The following is a 23,609-nucleotide window of genomic DNA, read 5'->3' on the forward strand; positions in this document are numbered from 1 at the left end:
TGGGAGAAACTCTTTGGATTGATGGGAACTGCTGGTTTGTACCTTTTACTTGGCTAAAGATGCACTGCAAGCACATCAGGCTGTTTTGGCATGAACATCAGGTGCAGCGGGTGGAGGAATTCACTGCTGCTTTTGACAATAACCTTGGTAAAAGCACCTTAGAACTGTGCAACTGGCTTTCACGGGTTCAAAGAAGATGAAACATTCAACGCGTTGACACAGGCCGCGGACGAAACACTAGGGGGCGAAGTCCTGGGGACGAACGCCATTCACAGAGTGAGGAAACTATTGTGACTCCAGCCACCACACAGAGCCCAGAATCAGTCTGAGAGGGCGACGTTAGCCTAGCCAAGTCATTCGGGGGGCGAGAAGTAGCTCTGTGTCACTGCACCTTAGGACTAGATGGCGGAAAGAAGGTGCGTGGTTGCAGAGGACGTCAAACTTCCCTTACCCTCGTCCGCCAACACTACTGACCACAGATAAAGCACCATAGATTGTGAATTGACACGCTCCAAATGAGAGATCTACTTCAAACTCATTGTTACTTATATTACAATAGCTCTATAGAATCTTATAGATTTATATTTGTATCTATATATATATATATATTAGATAACTGATTCCGTTCGTAGGAAATATAAACACACAATAGCAGCATCACTTAAACCACACTTGCTTTGGCAGCTTAATGCAGGGGGGCTTTACAACAGTCTTACTACGGTAACGTTTTTTTTTTCGTGTTTCTGAGAAGGATGCGTACTGTGACGCACAAACAAAACGTGAAGATCACGTGATCGTGTATATTAAAAATGGCACTGGGTGGACTGTGATTGTGGGTTTTACACCATGATAAAGCTATGATTCCAACAACTCGTATATGGCTGTGAAACAAATGCTGTGAAGCACACTTGGATAAAACAAAAGGAAGGCCATGAACGTGGAGAAAATACCGATACATTTTCCACCCAACATATACGTACACTTAAAGGGATACAAAAAAAAACGAAGCATGCAAAAACAGGCCGTCGCGCAACTCTTCGTAAGGCTTGATGATGTGGTTTTGCTTCCCCAAGAGTTTAGAGCAAAATCCACACGCTGTAAAAGAGCGAGTGACACAGCGATGCACAGGCAGGCTGGAAGGCATTAGAGAGAGAGAGAGAGAGAAAGAGTGGATAAAAGACAAGAAGAGAGCCTGTATAAAATTCTCAGCCTACAGTACGTCGCATCGGATGTATACTTTAAGTGTTCGTGCGTTACCCGAAACGTAAATGTTTTCTTTCTGGGCTGGCTGCTGGTTTGGCGTTGCTTTTTAATATCTTCACTTCATGAAGAAGTATTCCACCACAAAAGCGATGAGGAAGGATAGGGCCGCAAAAGCCCCGACTAAGACGGCCGCGAAGCGTTCGTCCGTGGCGAACATGCCGCTGGGCTTCAGGGTCTCGGTGGAGCTGGGCTCTCCAGGCAGCGAAAGCTCTGTACGCCGCAGTGTGAAGAGCGAGGATGGGCTGAGGGGTCCACAAAGCTCCTGCGTGTTGTCCTGACACCGCCGGCACACGTACACGCGGAAGCGATAGTCTGTGTTGTTTTGCAGGCCCGAGATCTGGAAGGTTGTGTCCTCTCCCTTATATAACTGAAAGAAAGAAAGTAAGTTTGTGAAAAATACAGATGCATATTCTCAAACTGCATAAAACTCACTGCAACCTCCAACTGGTCACCATCAGGAACTGTTCATGTTTACAGGTTCAATACAAGTTAAGCTTATTGCATTTGTAGCATAATGTTGATTATCACAGAAAATTTCATAATTTCTGTGGTTTAAAAGCAGAAAATTTAAGTTATCAATTAATATAATTATTATTAAATATATATAATTAACAATAATACTTAATTATTAATACTATTAAAATACTAATAATTATTAAATAAAACATGTCATTGTTTTTAAATAATAAACAAAAATTTGCATTATTAAAATAAATATGAAGCTCATTTTTGTTAAAGCATGTACTTTTAAAAATAATAATTCTTTGTAATAATAATAATAATAATAATAAACTATTATTATTATTATTAATGTATTTCATAATAATACTTTCATTACATAATCAGTATTAATTCAAATAAATGTAAATGTTATAAAAAAAACAGCATAAAAGTATGAATAACATTGAACGTTTGGATATAACTAGAGATTCTATCCATCAGGATAAAGTATAATTCACAAAAAGTAATATTAGGAAAAGGAGCTTTCAACATTTATTAAAGAACATAGGGAAGCCTTTCTATGTCAGTATGACAGATAGTGGTCAATATGGTGCATTCCTCACGCGAGCGAGAGTTTTCATATCCTGTAGCTTTTACAATGCCATTATATGCCACAGAAATATATAAGGTATGAAAGAGAGTCTAGATAAGAAACCTAAACAGAAAAGATGATTTTCACCAGGAAAACATATCCTCCAAGCTACATGCATGATATGCTGATACTAACATGAAACATTCAACAAACATTGAAGTAAGTCTGATTAGAATGCAGAATAGGTCATATGTGGCTGCTTTTGGTTGCCAAACAACAGCTGTTCAAATTTCACTGGAAAGCCACTCACAATTTGTACCTTCCTTACTCACTGTTAAGATTATGGACACATTTTAATTTGTTGACACAAAGGAATGGAGAAAAAAAAAATCACTACGTGCACATCCTGAGTTTCATGTCACCATGCAGCTCTAATAGCAGAGCAAAGCCAGGAGCTAAATATTAAAACCTACATGTTTATTCCAGATGTGTGGCACGGCACGAGGCTTTACAAAAACTGGTCAGAGACGACTAAACATTTGATCCAAGAGGAAAAGTAGAAGTGCACACCAGACTTTTGAAAACACTAATGTCTCAAAGCAATGCAAAAATACATTTGGAAACTGTCCCTCTCAGCAGTATAATGAATTGAAAAAGATAAACTTAATAGAAGTTGTTTCTAGCAACCCTTTTTGATAGCTACTATTTCATTTTTCCATTTGCAGGGAGGAATGAAACAGATGCCATTTGAGTTCAGAAGAGCGTGAAAAACCGAGACGGCAATTGCGTCCGTTAATTCGCGATGACGAAAGTTGACAAAAACAAGCCAATTACTCATGAGCAGACAAAATAAAACTAGAAACAAGCTGAATCTAATAGAACAAATACAATCAAATACACATGAGTGCTGACATTTCATATAACAGCACAGGAAGATTTCACTATTTGTATCACTAAGCGTCTGTGTTTTCAATTCAATACTAGATATAGGGTCAATATTGAATATTGTTCATGCTCATTTCCTCCATTTTTACATTATCTGTTGCTCAAATTAATCTATAAAAGCACTAAAAAAAGGTAATAAAACTGTTAAATGTAATCTTTATCAAATTTCAAAACGAATATCCATACTGTACATTATAATGTGTTGATTCCTAAACTAACGTGTAGCATTTTTTAAATTTGATTTATTTGGAGTAAAAAAACAGTGCAGAATTTTATTATCGCCCATTTATATAGGTTATCGCCCATAACATTAACACATTATAGGCCAAAATTGTAACTAGCTTTAACATTAAATGGCAATTACATCATTTTAATTCAGTAATGTATAGTGAACATGCATCAGCTGTACAGTTAACTGGGAGAAAATGATCTGAGATGTAGACGGGATTTGTGCTGGATCCCTACTCTGTCTATAACTTTGACATGTTTTATATAGTGGAATAAGCTGGTGAAATTGAGATGCATACTAGTTGCTAGCCACCTTAGCACAGAGTTCACACAGAAACATCAGAACCAGAGCAAACAGAACATCTGCAGCCATTAAACTCTCACTTCTCTTTACATGCAAACAACCCGCTCCTGAATCGCATCCATTTTAACAGCTGACAGGACAAGGCACACATTAGCACAGTAATAGGAACCATGCCAGCTACATTAGACAGTGCTCTCGGCCCTAGCAGAGAAATAAATGAGAGAAGGAAGGGATCTGATTGGCTTGCTCTGGTCATGACAGAAGCGGTCATGCAGAACTCCATGGAGAGACTTCGTGGCCTTCAGAGCCGCTCAATGCTCAGTGGATTTAGATTCACCGGCTGATCTACTAATGTGGCCATTAAATGTAAAACGACAGCACATTTGTAACAGAACTGACACAAATATGTGCAGAGAATAACAATAATCCTCCCTCTGTGACAAACCAGGGACTCAAACACGACTATCACAAAAGGACAAACAGTTACACTACTTCAATAGTCCAATTTAGGCATTCTACTAACTATAAGTACCTTTGCAAACTACATGTCGACTTACTCTACTGTCTAAATGTGGGCTGTTGTTTCCTTCAATTGTATCAAGAATGATAGATGAGCTGGTTGTTAGTCACTATCAAGCCATCAGCGGTGGCATCAGCACCATCCACAGAATACTAATAGTCTTAGGCGGAGGACACAAACCCAACATTCTACTCCTATCTCAGACTCAGTCTGTGGGGATGACATATCCCATCACTTTCTCTTTGCTTGAATAACAATGCACTGCAAAGAGTAGCAAGAAACTTTTTACATTTGTCATAGTGTTGGTGTTAGTCATAACGTTTGTCAAAGCTATGGAGATATTAATAAAAATAAAAATAAATAAAAAATGCTGCAATACAAACTAAATGGATGTCTCAAACTAAAAGCAATTATGCAAAATAATCACATAACACATTTGTCTACTTTAATACAAAAATTCTCCCATCACAGTTTCATAAAAATAATATACCACCTCCTTTTTATGCAAATGAGATGAGTAAAGAGAATGTGAAGATGTTTCTGTAGAAATGAACTGAATGTGTTAAAGTGTTGCGATAAATTGTAGACGTCATGAGATAAATCACTGGCTAATCGATGGTCCTATTCTATAGACAATTCAGATTTGAAGAATGGAATCTCACCTGTTTGTATTCGGATTCTCGGGCCACCAGCACCTGTAGGATGTAGATGATGGGGTCTCCTCTCATTGGTGGAATGCTCTCCCAGCTGACCTCACACACATTCCCTTCCAACTGTACCACTTTGGGAGCTAAAGGATAATATACAAGTTTAGCTAAATAAACAGCCAATAAGTATCCATCCAGTACTGTACATGAGCGCATATGTGGCATGAAGCAATATGTTGATGTTATTGTATGAGGATACTTTACCCTTGAGAGCTGGAGGAACAGATTTGGTGGTATGGAAGGTGTGTATTTCAGAGAAAAGCCCTTCTCCTGCCTCGCTCACAGCTTGAATCCTGAGACAATAGCTGCTCGACTCGCTTAGTCTCTGTACCTTATACGTGTGGCTTGGGCCTCTGTAAATTGTGACAAACCTAAAACACACACATTTTATTTATGTTAATGGTGCGTAATTTACCAGTTTACTTCGTACTATTCAAACGTTTGGGGTTGGTAAGATTTTTTAAATGTTTTTAAAAAGTATCTTATGCTCACCAAGGCTGCATTTATTTGATAAAAAATGCAGTAAAAAACAGTACGATTGTGAAATAATATTACAATTTTAAATAAATGTCTTCTAATATAATACATTTTAAAATGTAATTTATTCCTGTGATGGCAAAGCTGAATTTTCAGCATCATTACTCCAGTCTTCAAATCATTCTAATATGCTGATTTACTGCTCAAGAAACATTTCTTACTATCGTCAATGCTGAAAACAGTTGTGGTGTTAATATTTTTTGTGGAAATCGTGATACATTTAGTTTCAGGATACTTAAATGAATAGAAAGTTTAAAAAGAACAGCAATAATTTAATTTTTTTTTTTTTGTGACACTTTTTTTTGTCTTTACTGTCAGTTTTGATCAATTGAATAAGTCCTTGCTGAAAAAAAAGTATTACAATAAAATAAATAAATAAATATATTATCATCCAAACAATTTATTTCATTAACTGCTTTGTGAATATTTTGCTGACAATTGTCACCCGTTTAAACAATGAGCTACATTTGTCTAAAATAAAAACAAAAATGTCAATAAAACCATAAAACAAAATGTTAAAGAATGCGCTTTTATGCCCATTTGTGTATTTCTGAGACAAAAAGGACACAATGACATTATATACTAGCCCCAGACATTTAACATTTAATTGAACCTTTTTTGGGTTTCAATTACAATAAATTAGGTGAAAATTTCTGGTATTGGCAGAGAGCTCTGGGTATCCTCATGCCATGTCCTGTCCTAGCACAACACCATCCGTCTAATGCACAAACACCTCAGGTCAAAACAGAGAACAAAGCAACAGCTGCTATTTAATGACTGCTTCCAGAGGTATTTTGCCAATGTCAAGATTCCTGCCAGCTTGACATCGGACTAATTAGATCAAGGTAACAGACCAGTGACCTGCAGGTTATGCTTAATATTCTCATCGAAGCCTTTCAAACGCTCCTCTTCATGCTCTTTTCATCCAAGGCTGGTCTATTTTGGAATTCTACCAAGGACCCTAGGTTCTTTATGTGCATATGAAGGAATAGCACTAAACATCAATCTTGTGCAGATCCAGCTCCAACACGTGGTAACAGATCACCTTCTGAATTATAAAATAAAATCCAAAAGAAAGGATCTTTCAAAAGAATATTGGTTCACAGAGAAGTGGTCTGATAATATCTGCTATTTTTCATTTGATGGATTGGATCGTACATCTGTGGTTACTATGGTAATCTGAACAGAAATAAAATGTGTAATAGCAGAAGGATTACAGAGTCCATTTCAGAGCCGTGCTGAATCGAGACTCTCCCGATTGCACAGTTGGCATCTAATTTTGATTAAACAGCTGAATCAATCATTGTTAACATAGCAAATACAAAAAAACGGAAAAACAAAAAAAAACACGTTTACCAAACTCTAATGCACACTGATGATGGCAATTGGATCTTAGGCCTTTAGTAAATACGCTATAATTCGATCAGGACTAAGACACAAAGTCAAGGGGACATTATGCTACCAATTGATAGTCCTCGGTTTATGACTATGACGTTTCATTTTGCGACTTCCAGTCTCTGCACACAATAAGACACAATAAATAACTGAATGCAGGAAAAGCTCTCAGATTTCATTAAAAAGATCTTCGTTTGCATACTGAAGATTGACGAAAATCTTATGGGTTTGGAACGACATGAGGGTGAGTAATTAATGACAGAATTTTCATTTTAGGGTGAACTATCCCTTTAAATGGTACTGTATATATAAACCATATAAACTACCCTTGGTGCATTTTTGGTAAAGATAAATGCTTGTATCAGCTATCCATTTGAAGCAAAACGGTTACTGGCTAAAGAGAATCATTAAAATAATTAGTAAATTTACCAGTCTAACACTAAAAGGATTTTTGACAGTGTTGGTTGGGGAATTCATTATATTTTCTATTAAATGCCCATCTGTCAGGCCTGTTGCCCACTCACAAATACTGCCAACATGCCACTCTGCCAAGAAAAAACAATCAACAGTACAATTAAATTAGGAAGTGAGCCAAACTGAAACTTGGGTAGGTTAAAAATCTAGGGACCTGACCAATCTACAGGTACATCTATAACAGTAAGGCCTAAAAACCTATAATATTTATCAGGAATATAATATCAGCACGAATTTCTAAAAAAATGTTAAATGTTAAAATAATATTGCTGCCATCTAATGACATTTCACCTTGACTAAATTGCTTCAATGTACTAAAAAGTGTGCTCTCAAAATGAAATCAATTTTCCTTTTAGCGGTGCCTTTATTGCCATTTATAAGGTGTGATTGAAATGAACTGACCTCCTGTTCTTGTCCTCCATCTGCAAGTTGTAGACCATCTCTTCTCCAAGCAGGCTCTTGGCATTGCTGCTGTCTCCCCACTTGAGTTTGAGGCTCTGGGGTCCTGCAGCAGTGCACTCCAGTCGGGGAGGGACAGGTGGCAGTGGCCTGGTGCGGGCCAGCAGGGGAGGGCTGAGGGGACCGGCACCAATCTCATTCACTGCTTGAATCTGCAGACTGACAGCACAGAGAGTCTCATTTAAACCATGTACATCAGGTGATCTTTAGGGCCGGGCAATTTTACCTGTACAAATGGTGCAACGGTAGAAATACTGCTAGAGATACACCATTTCAATTTTTGCTGATATCAGTGAGCAGGACCTCCTCATGTTATGTAAAAGTAAATATTTTATCAAACGGACCACCAGGCATTATCACATGGTTATTTTTTGCCGAATTTCCTCCAAAAATAACTATAACAGAGCTAATGTGTGAGTCACTAAACTACACTGATTAATGTGCATGTGTTAAACATTCCCCTCCATTTACAGCTGACATTCATGCAGTAGGCAGGCAGATGACACTCTCAAATGAGCAGCTTCATCTGAATATGCATGTATGGATGGAGGGCAGGGGGTTTCAAAAGGCCAACAGATGTACCCTAGTTTTGCTGTTAACCATGTGTAACACTTCATGGCATTTCCATGGCACAGCAAGCATACGAAATCTCCTATTGACACACTTTAATCAGTGCTTGAAGTGGTAGAAATCATATAAATAAAATTTCATAGTTATTTCTAACTGACTGAATGCACCAATGACGAAAGGAAAAAATATACTTTGAGTCATAATACTAAACACAATATTAAAACTAGGCAGACTTCATGAACTGACTGTAGTAAAAACAAAATAATGTTTTAATTTCTCATTTTACACAGTAATCTGTAGCTTCACCCGACTCAAACTTGATATGAAATGAAATGCAGTCGACCTCTTCACACACTGTGCCACATCTCGCTCACTTGAGGATGCAAATAACTACCTTAACTCTCCCTTTGCTAAGCTCAATCAAATTTATATTTGTCGGTTGAAAGTGCTTTGGGTAGGATCCCATCATTCAAGGATAATGCCCTGTCATGTTATTAAATCAAATGGAACCAAAATCAATTTCTGGGCTTAAAAAAAATTGGAGGGTTGGGGAGTCTGGAGTGGAATTAACAGCAGCTCTCCCACAACACCGGACTGTTTGGTTGACATTTAACTGAAAACCAAACATACTTTAACCTTTCACAAGATTTCATTAGTCTGTACGCCCCTAATGACAAAAGATATAATCAATCTAAGAGCGATCAAATGGCTGTACAGCCTGCTTGACACCAGTTCTGGCTCCAAAAAAAAAAAAAAAAAAACAGGTTCTTGATTCACATACAGTGTGGTTCAATAGTCTTAACTGGAGATTCAAAAACTTATCTTCAAAAACGTAACGTCTTCAACCCTCCTGGAGATCGACTGCCCTGCAAAGTTCATATCAGCTTGTGATTTTCAAGGGATCCTGAAAACCAGGAGCAGGGTTGAAGACCTCTGCTCTGAATCAATGAGAATTAATATTTGAGATTCTATATTACTTGAGGTCACTGATCACTTAAGCAAATCTGTTTTAAGCAAAACATTACTACCTTAAGCCATTTGTGTTAATACAAGGTATTAAATATACTGAACATTGCTATTTCGTCTGCTCTGAGGTTACACTGCCATTAGGTCAGTCAGAACACTGGAGGAGATTACAGAGATAGGCTGGTATCAGATAATGAAATCTGTGAATGGATGCCTGCCGTCGGTTTTATTTTATTTTTAAATTCTCCATAAAGCAAATCAATTACTAAAAAAAAGAAGAATGCTAACCGAGAGAAAGTCCAACAGCAGACAAATACAGTGTTATTGAGAATAAGCTTCATGACAACAAATTTAAGACACCTGGGGAAAGATGGTAATACTGTAACGAGACGTACACTACTGTCCAAAAGTTTGGGGTTGGTAAGATTTTTTTAATGTTTTTGAAAGAAGTCTCTTATTTGATAAAAAATTCAATAAAAACAGTAATATTCTAAAATATTATTACAATTTAAAATACCTGTTTTCTATTTTCATATATTCTAAAATGTAAGCATCAATACTCAAGTCTTCAGTGTCACATGATACTTCAGAAATCATTCTAATATGCTGATTTGCTGCTCAAGAAACATTTCTATTGTTTTCAATGTTGAAATATAAGATTGATTAATTGAAAGTTCAAAAGAACAACATTTATTTGAAATGGAAACGTTTTGAATCATTCCAAAAGTTATTATGGTCACACTTGATCAATTTAATGTGACCTTGCTGATTAAAAGTATGAATTTCTTTCTTAAAAAAATCGTACTGACCCCAAACTTTTGAACAGTAGCATAAATTGAGAGGGAGTAGGCAGGAAGAAAAGCATTAATTGGGAAGCAGGTGGACATACAGTCAAAATCGGCAAGACCCAGTGGGATGAAACTGAAAAAAATAAAATAATAATAATCATCATCCCCACGCAGAGCTTTAATTTAAAGACTATAATCAAAGCTCTCAGACAAAAACATGGGTTGCATAAGCTGTCTGATGGAGACACTTCAATGTGCACGGTGGTGGCCTCATGCAGGGATAGATGTCCTGTTATGGACACCACTTCCTAGATACACACACAAAATCTGCCCTCCGGCCATCTCCTTTCATTAGCTACCGATTAGCATCATTAACACTCTGCTGTTTACCCACTGTCCTCCTGGGCAGGGGGAGGAAACATGCAGCGGGGTGACGTGGTTGTGGCGTCACGCTTCGCTGAAATGGACAACTGAATGCAAATGAGACCCGAGATGGAGCGTAACTACTCCCAGCAGGACACAGATTCGGCTCAGAAGCAGTCGGTAAGCTAAGCCACAAAAGTGCTTAAGCGAATCACACGATAAATGTGATCTAGTGGACAACCTGGAGGTGTCAAAATGGTTCATGGTTGTGTGTTTAAGTGTGTATGTACACACCTGTATTCACTGTCAGGCTGTAGGTTCTGCAGCACATGGCAGGTGCTGGTGCCCATGCTGATGAGCTGCTCTCCCAGTTTAAGAGTGTAGGACGTGATCTCCGCTCCATTGTTGCAGGGCTCGTCCCATTTCAAAGCCAGACATGTGGAAGGTGAGTAGACGCCGCTATCTGTGGCGTCGTGCTCAAGTACACACAACACTGAGACCGGGTCGGGAACGGTGGCAGGGGTCTGACAGCTTGTGTGCTCGCTGTACGGTCCTGCACCAGCTTGATTCGCCGCCTTTAAAGAAAGGGACAAGGTTTAACTTGCAGTATAATGTGCTTTTACTAATACAATTGTTTTAGGGCTGTCAATAAACTGAATTGATATTTAATAATGTTAAAATTGAGCTTTTGTTTTGTGTTTTGACATTTATTTAGTTCAACATTATGATGTTTTATTCACTTCTGTGTGATTTATAAAAAATTACAGCAAATGATGACAAATTGGCAAACATAATTACACTTAGGCCTGGTATTTAGATTCCTTTCCCTAAAAAATTACTGTATTAATCACAATTAAATAATTAAATCCACTGACAACCCTAATGTGATTTCTTGTGCAGTAAGAATAAATGTCACCTAAAAATTAAGAGTTATTCATTTTATTCCATTTCTGTACAGCATTTTGAGCTGCATGACAATATTTCCTATTAAATGAAAATGATTATAGTGATCATTATGCTGTTAATCTTCACCATATAATATCATCTCGAAATGACTGTCACGATCTCATTTATTTAAAGCATAATGACAAGAACCTTTTTACAGCCTCAGTGCGCAAGATGATAGAGTTAATGAAGCGTCAACTTTCCTTGTTCTTTTCAACTTTTCCTGTCATACTTTTACTACTCCAGTCATAATTAAATGGGCTAAAATAGCCGAGAGCAAATGCCAAATATGTTATGTATGTCACAAAAATCTTTCCAAAGTTAATCCAACTTTTCTAATTTTGGTTTGAGTCGTGAGGCTGCAGTAGAGCGACACACCGCAGCCATGTAAAAGTAATAATAAAACCACATTGTGAGCCAATCAGGTTTTTTTTTTACTTTCCTACTCCTAAGGGCACTGCGCCTTATAGTAATAAAATATATAGCCATATCATTCATTACAAATCAAGTCAAAATCACAGGACATTTCTAATACAATCTAAAGGCATTATGAAAACGTAAGAAAGGTGCACTTTAGAGGCGCTGTCTGTAAAACTGGCTCAACAAAACATTTCCCATTAGCAATAAATTCTTCCACACTGTAAAGGAATTGTTGAACAATAAACATGGTGTAAATGAAAAGAACCCTTCAGTCCAGTAATACCTGTAGTCTGCAGTAGTAATGAGTAGCAGGTGTCAGGTCTGAGATCTCACACTGCGTGTCAGGGCCGCAGTAGATCAGCTCCATGGGCTCTTCCTCTCGGCCCCACTCCAGACGGTACTCAGAGATGTCGGCCCCTGAGCTCTCTGGACTCTGAAAGAGAGGAAGTGCATAAACAAATTATTGGCTGATTGTTTGTACTTCAGCTCATCTGACCATCAATACTGACAGTATTTCTTTGTTGAATGTGTTAATGTATGATCTCTGTCCAATTATTGATGGGCCTGACTTAAAAATGATAAATTACCTCCCAGCTGACCAGCACACAGGTATTGGACAATAAGGTGAGGGATGGGGCCGCACATTGGCTGGGAGGACCAGCTGCGGTTGTTATTTCTGTTGGTTCAGACAACTGCCCATACTGTGAGCAGAAGAAAAAAAAGAGAGAGAGAGAGAGAGAGAGTAGTGCAAATTAATATTCAATACATGACATGAAATGTCTCATAGGTGTATTTCTATCAGGATGCAATGTGAAAAACAAATAAAACACTTAAGACCGAGCCAATCTTGCATTACACCCTTGTGAAATCAAAGCATGTTTCCAGTACCGCAATCGGATACGAGACGCATCGATTCCTCACTTTTGGGAGTTAGCCTCACACAAACAATGAAAAGTAAACAGAGAAAATGATTAAATTCAGTCTTCTGGCTCTAGAGCTGACTCTGAATGCTGTATTAACACTCCTACAAGAGAAACAGGAAACTACTTAAATTGAACAAAGAAAAAGATAAAGAAAAAAAAAAGACAGCCAGAGTTGATCTCTGCCTCCTTGAACACTGCTGGATTGAACTTTGAGCATATTGAGAGAAGAATCAAGGAGAAATTCTTGACGTTGTATAGATATCTACAGTATGTAAGTCAACTTCAGCCACATAAAAGAGAAAAAAAATCATGCTTTGGTAAATTAGAATTATGAGATTATAAACTCTAAAAGAGACCAAAAAGTCATAATTATTAGATTAAAAATGTTGAAATTCTGACAAATTGAAACTATGAAATACAAATATAGTACAATACAAAGTTTAAATTATGACATTAGCAGTTGAAATTGAGACAATCACTTTGACAAGTGGAATTGACCAAAAATAGGTTATTATTGACTACTGTAAGTAATGCTTAATTTCGACATAATTATGACGTAATTTATGACTTAAATCTCAATTTCGACTTTTTATCTAAAAAATTATAACTTAGTATCGCATAATTTCAACTTTTTATGCCATATTTATAATTAGACGGGTTCCTCTAATTCCAAATGGATTCAAATAATGATTGGCTGGTTTAGACGATTCATGCGATAAACAGAAGATCGAGGTGCTGTGATTAACTGAAAACTGAGCCTGAGGTGCATTATGGTAGGGATAGGACAGGATGGTTGTCTAACAACTGACTAGTCAATTAGTGCAGTTGATGAATTTATATGTTTTTTTTTTTTAAATGTTGCATTATTATTATTATTAGTGGCGGTGCTTCAGAAATCACAATTTGCTTATTGAATTGTTGAGCACTCACTCACCCCTGCCTCGTTGGCAGCACGCAGGCGAAAGCTGTAGGTGGCGCCGGGGAGCAGACTGCCCACGGTGCACTCCAGATCAGAGCCGTGATAGACCTCGGTGGGCTCTGACTCTCCCTCCCTCATTTCCAAACTGTACTCATTCACCTCACATGCCCCCTCAGAGGAGGGACAGTCTGAGACGAGGGACAGAAACAAAGCACTTCAGTACCACAGAAATTACAGGTTCAATTCATATTTTATAACAAAAGTAAGGGGTTTAAGTTTTTCTAAGACAAAGCAGATTTGACCACTTCTTTACAACATCAAGCTTTATCAATCTTCACAATTTCAGTGTAAAGTTTCTTGTCCAAAAGCCTGAATCCAAAGTGTTCACTTAGAAAGTCTGGAATCAGCAGCTCCACAGACCCAGAACTTAATTCACTCCCGCTATGGCCTTTAGCAATGAACTACCTACCGATAATTCTTGTGTAGGAAGTCAGTGAGTCAAGAGCACTTCAAGAGAATCAATTCTAGTCTACTACTGGAAAATATGTGCACATATGTGATCTTATGCTGTTTCTGATTATGACAAAAGGGTTTAATTCTGTGGATTGCCACAGAGGGGCTTGGTGAAATGTAATTTCACATCATCACAAATAAATGTGAAACTGCAGAGATCTTGGGTCTATGTAAATTACCAACTTAATAATGTTTCTTGATCTCGTAACTCATACAGCATTGTGTTAGTGTGGGTTTAATTCCCAAGGAAATTGTCCTAAAAATGTACCTTGAATACATTGTATGTTGCTTCGAATAAAAGCATAAATGTGAATATGAAATGGAAGCTAAGGAATGAAAAAAAAAAAAATCTCAGAAGTGTGATGTATTAGAGGGACAAAGAGTTTACGTTTCAAAGAATCTTACCCCATTGTAAGTGCACTTCTTTGTGCTTGGCTTTACCCACAATTCTGGCAGGCTGGCAACGTCCTGGAGCTACAGATAGTGTACGCACAGGCAGACTCTCAGAGCACTGCAGGGACACAAGCATAACAATTAGTATATAACTGTAGCAAAAAGTATGTAATTTATACTGAAGGACACATTAAATTGACCAATAATAACAGTAAACAATGTCTATTTCAAATAAATGCTGCACATCCTGCAATCCTGGAAAAAATATATTACGGGTTTCCACAAAAAATATTTTTTAATAACTGTTTTTAACATTGCTAATAAGAAATGTTTCTTAAGCACTAAATCAGCATATTAGAATGATTTCTGAAGGATCATGTGACACTGAAGACTGGAGTAATGATGCTGAAAAATCAGCTTTGCCATCACAGGAATAAATGGACAGTTATTTCAGATTGTAATCATTTTTGATTAAATGATTAGTCTTTATGGGCATAAGAGACTTCTTTTAAGAATATTAACCTTATCTCCCTCAAACTTTTGTAGTGTATATAGTGCATTTTGGACTGAATTTCTACACAAATTGGTCATAAAATGTAATCCAATCTTTATTTTCAAAAGTCACAACATCAAACAAGCAATGATATGTTTTGATTTCGTTTACAGCTAACACAGTTTGAACATTTCTCCTGAACTTTGTGCACCACAGTTACATTAGAAAAGGTTAATGGAGGTTAATTCTGTCAAAGGACGGTTATTAAAATCCATACTTTTCCCACTCAGCACTATGAATATTTAAATTGTGTGTTCAATAAAAAATGAATGAATAGTCTGTAATCGTCTGTTTCTCTATTATTGTGAATTAAAATCCACATACTTTTTTCCAACAAATGTACAGCTATAGTCTCTCATTCTTTCTAAATGCATTTCTTTCTGACGAGTCCATTTGGACAGATGTGGTGTACAGCTGAGATGTGGTGTACAGCTGTTGTAATATATTTGAGTTACCTGGCTGTGGCCGCCCGTGCTGATACTGCAGGTGCGCAGTCTGTACATTGTGCCGGGTTTCAAATCCTCACACTCGCACTCTGTGGCAGGCCCGCTGTATGCAATGTCCCACTGATTGGCTACCGAATACAAGGCGTCAAAGAGTTCAACATTTGCAGGGAAATTACTCACTCAGTCAGTCAGTCAGTTATCCATATAAACCCTCAACTGTTTCCAAAGTTGAATTAATCCATGGCGAGATAAAACACATAAGAATCAATGAACATTCAAGCATTTTGTGTTTTTGGCTATATGAAATTCCTTTTAGAGAAATAGAAGCTCTGACAGCACTAATGGAGTATCTATGCAAGAACAGAAGTACAGATGGGACAGCGCGAGGACACAAGAAGATTAATTACGAAATTATCGTATGTTCTTCTAAAAAAATGTTATGTGAAAAAGAAAAAGCTTTAAAAAAAGACCTCTAAATACTTTTGAAATAAAATTGAGATATAATTAACATTATCATACTTAAACATGCAGGCAGATGGAGAATGACAGTGAAGAACAAAATGACATATACATTAATACATACCATCAGAATTTCCTTCTGAAATCTCTAAGAGGTATTTTAAGATTTCTGAACCTCCGTTGTCCTGTGGAGGATCTGTAGTGTGACATACAGACTGGATATTATAAACATACACACATATATGGAGATGTGCTTACCATAAAATGCATACAAAAGTACCCAAACAACAGTGACTGACTACTAGCTGTTATTTAAGAGTACAATAGAGTGCCATACATAACAGATAAAGCAATATATACAATTATTTTAAATGTATTTTTTCCTGAGATCCACTTAAAATGTTAGTAATGTTGTTTGCACCAAAAAAAAAACACTTTTTGGTAATTTACAGTTGCACAAGATTTTAAGTAGTTTAAGTAGTTTGTTTTTACTACTGTAAGAAACAAAACCTACAGCATGGTATTGTACATAGTATAAATCATATTTAAAAAGATGTAAAGGAAAATTTAATTTCTCATGATATGACCCTTCAGGTATTCAGATTTGTATGATGCTGTTGTATGACTGAGCAAAAACTCTCAAATTCTAAACTCTCTGAGTCTAAATTTTAGGCATTTGCCCTTTTGAAGTGTATTGCAGCTGTCAGAAATCTACCGTTTGGTTCATTACTGTGGGGAAATAAAATTGCGATTTATCACGCTGAGAGCACAAAACAACCACAGACCTCGTCCTACTCTCCATTGCAAACAAAGAACTTAACTGGAAAGTAGCAGAACTCAAGCAGCGCATCACAAAGGAAGACATCAAAATGAGGTCTAGTGTGACTCACACATCAGATAGAGATGAAGCAATACCGGTTCTATTGTTGGTCCAAAATTGTGGAATAGTCTTTATCTCTAAGACTAGTATCCACAGAGTCTGTTTTTAAATCTAAGTTAAAAAACCTACATCTTTTCATAGGCTTACAACTGTCCTTGAGTTTTAATGTTGAATTTTTCTGATTGGTGTTTTTGATGTAAACTCCATTTATCATTTGTTTTGTGGTCTTTATTGTTTTTTTTTTTTTTAGATATTTATCCTGTTGTACAGCAAAATGTACAACTACTGTTGCTTTTATTGTGCTATATAAATAAAAGTTGATAGATAGATAGATAGATAGATAGATAGATAGATAGATAGATAGATAGATAGATAGATAGATAGATAGATAGATAGATAGATAGATAGATAGATAGATAGATAGATAGATAGATAGATAGATAGATAGATAGATAGATAGATAGATAGATAGATAGATAGATAGATAAAGGACATTACATTGTATTTATAGTAACTTTCTTTTTTAATATTAATATTAGATATTTCTTCTCAATTTCCAAGATTAAAGCTCAAGTTCATTTGAGCCCCAAAGTTTGAGCTCAAATGCAAAACAGATTGCATTTGCCTACATACATAAATTTAATTTCCAATTTCCCTCACAGCCAGAAACCAATTCAGCAAATGCAACAACTCCAACTGAACATTTTTGTTGCACAAACAGCCATACCCCATTTGACACTGAAGCTGTAGGGTCTGATAGGGCCCTTGATGCAGGGTCTGGAGGGGGGTCCAGGTTTGTCTGGACTAGTGTTACACACCAGCACCTCACTGGGATTGCTTCTGCCCTCCACGTTAGAGGCTATAAGCTGCAAAACACAAAAACAAGACAGAAGAGGCTTAGTTCTGAACAGTAATAACTTTTTGACACCTTTTTTATGTCCAGTGAACATCATAGTTCTGAACGCTAAGAAAAGAGCAACTAGCTCAAGAACTCTTGTTGAATTTCAAAATTTGAGATATCATTAACTCATGGGTTCATTCAAATCTTCAAATCTAACTATGAGCAATGGACCCTTTTCACATTTCCGGGGTTCTCCGAAGTGGAAGTCATCAAAGTATAGTAAACTTTTATAGCAGTGAACGGGAGACGACAGCAAATATCACTTTTGTATTCAAAAGAAAAAAAATCTGTGATAGTTTCCACGACCAAAAAAGGGGAAAAAAATATAGAGAGATCAATTGCTGACGTAGGTCAGAAGAGAGAAATATGTCAAATTTGCTGTCACTCCCACAACCGTTGTATTTGAAATATCTTTTTTCAAAGGTAATATAGCACAATATATAGCGTTATAAATGTGTATTACATTTTTTTAAAGATGAATAAAAAAAAACTGGATTTTGATTGGTGTGAAATGTTTAGGAATTGAAATTTTATTAAAAAACATTATTTATTTTTAATAGTTTTTATAAAAATAAAATAAAATTAGTCACGCAATTATTGTATTTTCATGATCGTCGTAATTTTCAAGTACTTAGGTACTTGAATCCATCCATAATATTTACATTGAAAAAAATGAAAGGTGTAGGAATGTTTTTTGGCAGTGAATCATTACAAAATATTTACAAGTTTCGAAAAGTGGCAAATATGACATGCATGATACATATCATATAAAATAATGAGAAATCTGACAGGTTTTTTTTTATTATTGATTTAGACTCATCTTCATGCAGATAATATGTACGATTATCCCAAAATAGAAACCTTTACAAACAGCCAACTAAAGAGCTTTTGTACACAAACGCAGAGGTAATGACATAAACCATCTACACACTCCCATTAATTTCACCTGCCGCTTTAATGGATGCCTTCACTTAAAAAAAAGACTAAAACTCCGCACCATACAGAGGAATTACTATTAATTATGAAAGCACTTAAGCCAGACCCACTCACTGCATTAAAGCAGCATTTAACGTGGGCTGCAGTTCACTCATAATTGGGTAGGAGAGTTCTCTACATGAACGTGACAGAAGAAAATATTTGTGATGATAAAAAAACAACAACTGTGGTATGAGTCAGTGGAGCACAGACAAAGGTTAAAGCAATTTGCTGCCACTGTAATTAACAATGTATGACTCTAGCCTTAATTTGTCAGGTGTCCCTGTAACACAAACATGCTTCCTGCACATATAGTTACACACCCACACCATAGAACAAAAACAAACAAAACTGTGTGCCTGTGAAGAGCATGTGTCAAACATAGCTAATAATAAGTACAAAAGCGCTTGACCAAAACATGATGAGGTCACTACGGCTTGGCAATTAATATTTGACCAGTACTTCTGAGAAAACATTATTCCCTTCAAAGTAGACAAATGCACCTCTTTGTTATTTTTGAGCATGTCAATATTGCAATGTGAGCTTTGAAATCTCTTTAAGTCTCTTTAATATTTATTGAGGTTTCCTTTTGACAAAAAATCTTTCATTTCACACATCATACCAAATCAACAAGCTTTAAACATACTAAGTTTACATACTCCTCACAGAACAAAGGCTTTGTATATACAAAGATGATGCACTCGTATTACTCGTATGGGAGAAAGTGCAACATGCAATATGGCGGAATAAGTCCCGCCTTTAAACATTTTTTTTACCGCTATTTGAGCATAAGAAACATGATTTATGGGACAGTTCATTTTGCTGATATGAAATGTGTTATTTAATTGTGAGTTCGGCAAGCAGTTCTTGAGGTTTCAGGATTCCCCCATTAGTCTTGGATGCCCGAAACAGCTGCCCAGAGGCTGCCGAGTGAACAGACTCTCCTAGAAAGGGACCGTGTCGCAGAATAATTTTTAAAGATTTTGTCATTTATTCTCTATATTTTATGTCTTAACCAGGTGAGAGACAAAATTTGACTGCACTCCAAAACTGAAAATGCAACATTATTTGATTTTTAATTTATGTGCACACATTTTGGATCATTGTGATTTCACTGTAGGCCTGTTTGCATCGTTTTGTGATACTTGTGTATGACTCCTTGGCTTATTCTGAGCAGTGAAGCAGCTCAATTCCCAGTATGCTCTGGACACTGATGTTTCACAGTTCCACCATGATTATGTGATCCAGCTTTGTCCCTCGGCACAAAAGGGACTCAACAGTATTATACAAAATAATTAATTTAAAAAATAAACAATTTTTATGATTGTTGATTTATTTTTATTTTTTTAAATGACGAGCATCCATCAGATTATAGTTTGGGGTGTGCAAACTTATGAACTTAACTTGAAACTCAACTCTGTTAATCACACACTGTAGTTATTTATGATATTGTGATAAGCTATAAGAAGACATATATGCATTCACTCACCCTGAATTTATACTGTGTGCTTCTCTTCAGGCCCTCTACAGTACATGTCAAGTTTTCTCCAGTGTACTTTGGGTGAAACTCTGTTCCCTGCAGAAATGAGCACAAAAACAGTAAACTTACGTCACCATTTTACGCAAGTAGTGATGGGAATCCTAAAGATTCAGATTTCAAATAATGATTTGATAACGATAACAAGGACCGTTTCAAAGAAACAGTTGGAGGCCCCACTTGTTGGAACAATGCAAATGTCCAGGAATCAATGGAGTCAAACGTTATTTGAAAATTTCCAACACAACCAAATCATCTATATGACGTACACTGTTCTCTTCCTGGATCTCCAGCTTGTATGTGACGAGCTCCTCTGCGGTACAGCCATCTGGCCGGCTCCACTCCAGCGTGATCCATGTGATGCCGGCACGCACCAGCCGAGGAGCGTGGGGCAAGTGGGGCAGACTTCCAGTCGTGTAGAAGACCACCTCAGGACTAAAGCCACTGACAAACAAGAGAGGAGACAGAAAATTATATATACACACACACTCATATAAATGAAGCTGTAAAACAGCCAGGAATGAGGGTTTTGCATTTTTTGGTTATCTTCCAGGAAGGACGTGTAAATGTGATTTGTATAAACTTCGTAAAAGCCTCAACATCTTTTTGCAAAAGCTGTGTTCATTTGCGTCCCTTGCAGGGTTGACACTTTGATTGAGTTTATTTTTAAACACAGCTTCAATATGTATAACTTGCAGGCTGATGTAATTTGAATAGTTTTCCTCTTCTCTCAATAGTGGCCTTAAATCTAGTTTCTTCCAATTAACTGGTTGTGACAAGTTTACTAGAGCCCTCAGTATTTACTGTGTGAGAGTCTCTATAACTGCCACTGGGAAACAGGAGATGTTAAATGAGCTTCTTTCAGTTAAGGAAGTAATAAAAAAGATTCCTTTAGACTGGGTGAAAGGTGGTTTGCTAGAGGTGGAGTCTCATATTTCAGCAGTGCTGCTTCACTCTCTGAATGCGTCTATGGTATTAATGTCAGAAGATGGAGGAGACGAGGGATGGTGCTGTATTCAGAGTGATGACCCTTAACATGTCTGCCCACTGGACCAAACATTACTTATTTTATAGATATATTCTAGATATTCTATAGTTTGGGCGAGGGGCATTGGCTGCCCCCAAAATCATGATTTTTTTCACAAAAAAAAGAAAGAAAATTGTATACATAAAATAAACAATATTATTAAATTATATCAATATAAATTATTTTAAAAAAAATTTGTATAAATATTTTTTCTATGTGTTAAAATATATATATATAGAGAGAGGGGGTAAAATGGAGAAATGAAGAAATAGAGAGAGAGAGAGAGAGAGAGAGAGAGAGAGAGAGAGAGAGAGAGGGGGAAAGAGAGAACGCTCCATTGGCTGTCTGTTCTTCTGCATCAAGGTGACTTTATGACTCTCCTCCTCCATTATGACTTGAGGGATGGTGATAGGATCAGATTACAGAGGGATAATGGGATTGTTTTGTCACACACAAAGAGTTTAATTTGCATCCTGTACGACAACTCATATTTCCTTCTAATTCAAAGCTCAAATCATAGTTGGTCAAACAATGTTTGAATCTTTGGCTGTATCCCAACTTGCACATAATCCATACTAAATACTATACAAGACTAAAGGTTAATGTGTTTTAGTGTGTAGTGGGAGTACGTAAACTGGAATTTAGCAAAAGTGTGTCTGTGTATGTTTTTAAGGGTGCTTTCGCACTTTGTTTGATTTGCCTGATCCGAACCAGAGTTCAATTGCTCCCCCCTCCCCCTGCACCCATTGGACTGTGTTCAAATTATTTTATTTGGGTTTCTTGGTAACAACGATATAAGAGAAGGTGATTCAAAATTCACTTCATCTCACTTTTTTGGTTTTTGAGCTTGTAGTTTTGTTTTCAAAGCGTCAGCACATAACGGCACATGAGTCTATCTGCCACAAATGCACTGCAAAAGTTCTAAAGCAGAAATAAGATAATCCGTCTCTGTGCTTGCAGCGAACTATACCACACACCACCATTTTTATGCAGACTTGGGTATGGTTCACAGGTGTGTAAATGATTTTGAAAACAGCGTTCAAATCATCCAAACGAATCGAACCCTGACGTTAATTGAACCTGGGTGCACTCCAAAAGTGCTAGTGTTTAAGTCCATGCATATGATTCAGCAGTGATACCTCATTCCTATGTCGTTGCGTGCCGCCACCCGAAATGTATAGGCCATAGCTGGACACAGATGAGTGAGTTTGTAGTGCCTTTGGCTTCCGAAGTAACATTCTCTGAAATTGTTGTTCTTTTTTCCCTAATAGATAAAGTAGAATAACACATACATTCAGTACATAACTAGTCACTGCATAAAATCACTGAAGCCATTCAGCTTCTCAAAACCACTGTAATCATGGCTGGAGTGAGAAATGTATGAGTGACAACAGTCTGCTGTGGTCTTTGATGAAAATGGGGACATCATTCATATATGAATCTTTAAACAGAGTGAATGAAATGTGCTCATATCAAAGAGGCATCATTAGTGCTGAAAATGTTGAACTGCAATTCAACAAGGAGGCCCTTTTACCAAAAATCTAAAAAGAAACTGAATGCTAATGATAATTAAAAAAAAAATGAGTGAAGTCTTTTCTGTCAACAAAAAATATATTAATACCTCATCCCACTCTAAAAGGTAACTTGTGATTTTCGATCCATTATCAACTGGTGCCTAAGTGAGGAGAGAAATAAAAAGAAACAAATTAGAAGTACATAAAAGAAGGAAAACTGGAAGAAAACCTTATTTCATAAAAAAATAGTTATGTAACTATTTAGTCACACTCATGTTTTTCCAAAACTCTTTTAAGTTTCTTTCTTATCCTGAACACCTAAGAGACGGCAAAACGTTGATGCTTCTCTTTGTCGTACAATGAACAAGATTGGTGATTAGACAAGCTCTAAAAACCAGAAGAAAAAAAATAAATACGAACAACACTAAAACCATGTCTGTATGAGTTGTGTTATATACTCAACATGCAATCATGATGTAAAAATTGGTCTTAATAAATACACTATTACTTTCAAAAGTTTAGGGTCAGTAAAAAGATCAGAAGTGACATTAGAAACATTTATGTTGTTACAAAAGAACACGGTTTCAAATAAATGCTGTTCTTTGTAGTTTTTAACTGTTTAAAACATTGAAAATAATAATAATAATGATAA

The 23,609-nt window shown here is 36.7% G+C and overlaps 1 protein-coding gene across 4 annotated transcripts in view; it reads right to left on the bottom strand.

The window, feature by feature from the left end:
- Nucleotides 1-736: 736 nt before the first annotated feature.
- Nucleotides 737-23,609, bottom strand: part of fndc3ba (fibronectin type III domain containing 3Ba) — a 133,790-nt gene continuing 110,917 nt past the window's right edge. For all 4 annotated transcript variants that reach the window (XM_081374927.1, XM_081374928.1, XM_081374929.1 and 1 more), the window contains 16 exons: nucleotides 23,065-23,118; nucleotides 22,583-22,707; nucleotides 20,686-20,860; nucleotides 20,369-20,455; nucleotides 17,731-17,869; nucleotides 16,248-16,319; nucleotides 15,674-15,792; nucleotides 14,678-14,783; nucleotides 13,775-13,947; nucleotides 12,505-12,618; nucleotides 12,201-12,350; nucleotides 10,847-11,127; nucleotides 7,809-8,024; nucleotides 5,205-5,371; nucleotides 4,956-5,083; nucleotides 737-1,630 (listed from right to left, as the gene is read on the bottom strand). In XM_081374927.1, coding sequence (XP_081231053.1) covers nucleotides 1,319-1,630; nucleotides 4,956-5,083; nucleotides 5,205-5,371; nucleotides 7,809-8,024; nucleotides 10,847-11,127; nucleotides 12,201-12,350; nucleotides 12,505-12,618; nucleotides 13,775-13,947; nucleotides 14,678-14,783; nucleotides 15,674-15,792; nucleotides 16,248-16,319; nucleotides 17,731-17,869; nucleotides 20,369-20,455; nucleotides 20,686-20,860; nucleotides 22,583-22,707; nucleotides 23,065-23,118 — 2,418 coding nt within the window. In that variant the 3' untranslated portion in view covers nucleotides 737-1,318. The remainder of the gene's footprint in view (nucleotides 1,631-4,955; nucleotides 5,084-5,204; nucleotides 5,372-7,808; nucleotides 8,025-10,846; nucleotides 11,128-12,200; nucleotides 12,351-12,504; nucleotides 12,619-13,774; nucleotides 13,948-14,677; nucleotides 14,784-15,673; nucleotides 15,793-16,247; nucleotides 16,320-17,730; nucleotides 17,870-20,368; nucleotides 20,456-20,685; nucleotides 20,861-22,582; nucleotides 22,708-23,064; nucleotides 23,119-23,609) is intronic.

The sequence above is a fragment of the Scardinius erythrophthalmus genome (assembly GCF_964197995.2).
Source record: "Scardinius erythrophthalmus genome assembly, chromosome: 9".
In the NCBI taxonomy this organism is placed as follows: domain Eukaryota; kingdom Metazoa; phylum Chordata; class Actinopteri; order Cypriniformes; family Leuciscidae; genus Scardinius; species Scardinius erythrophthalmus.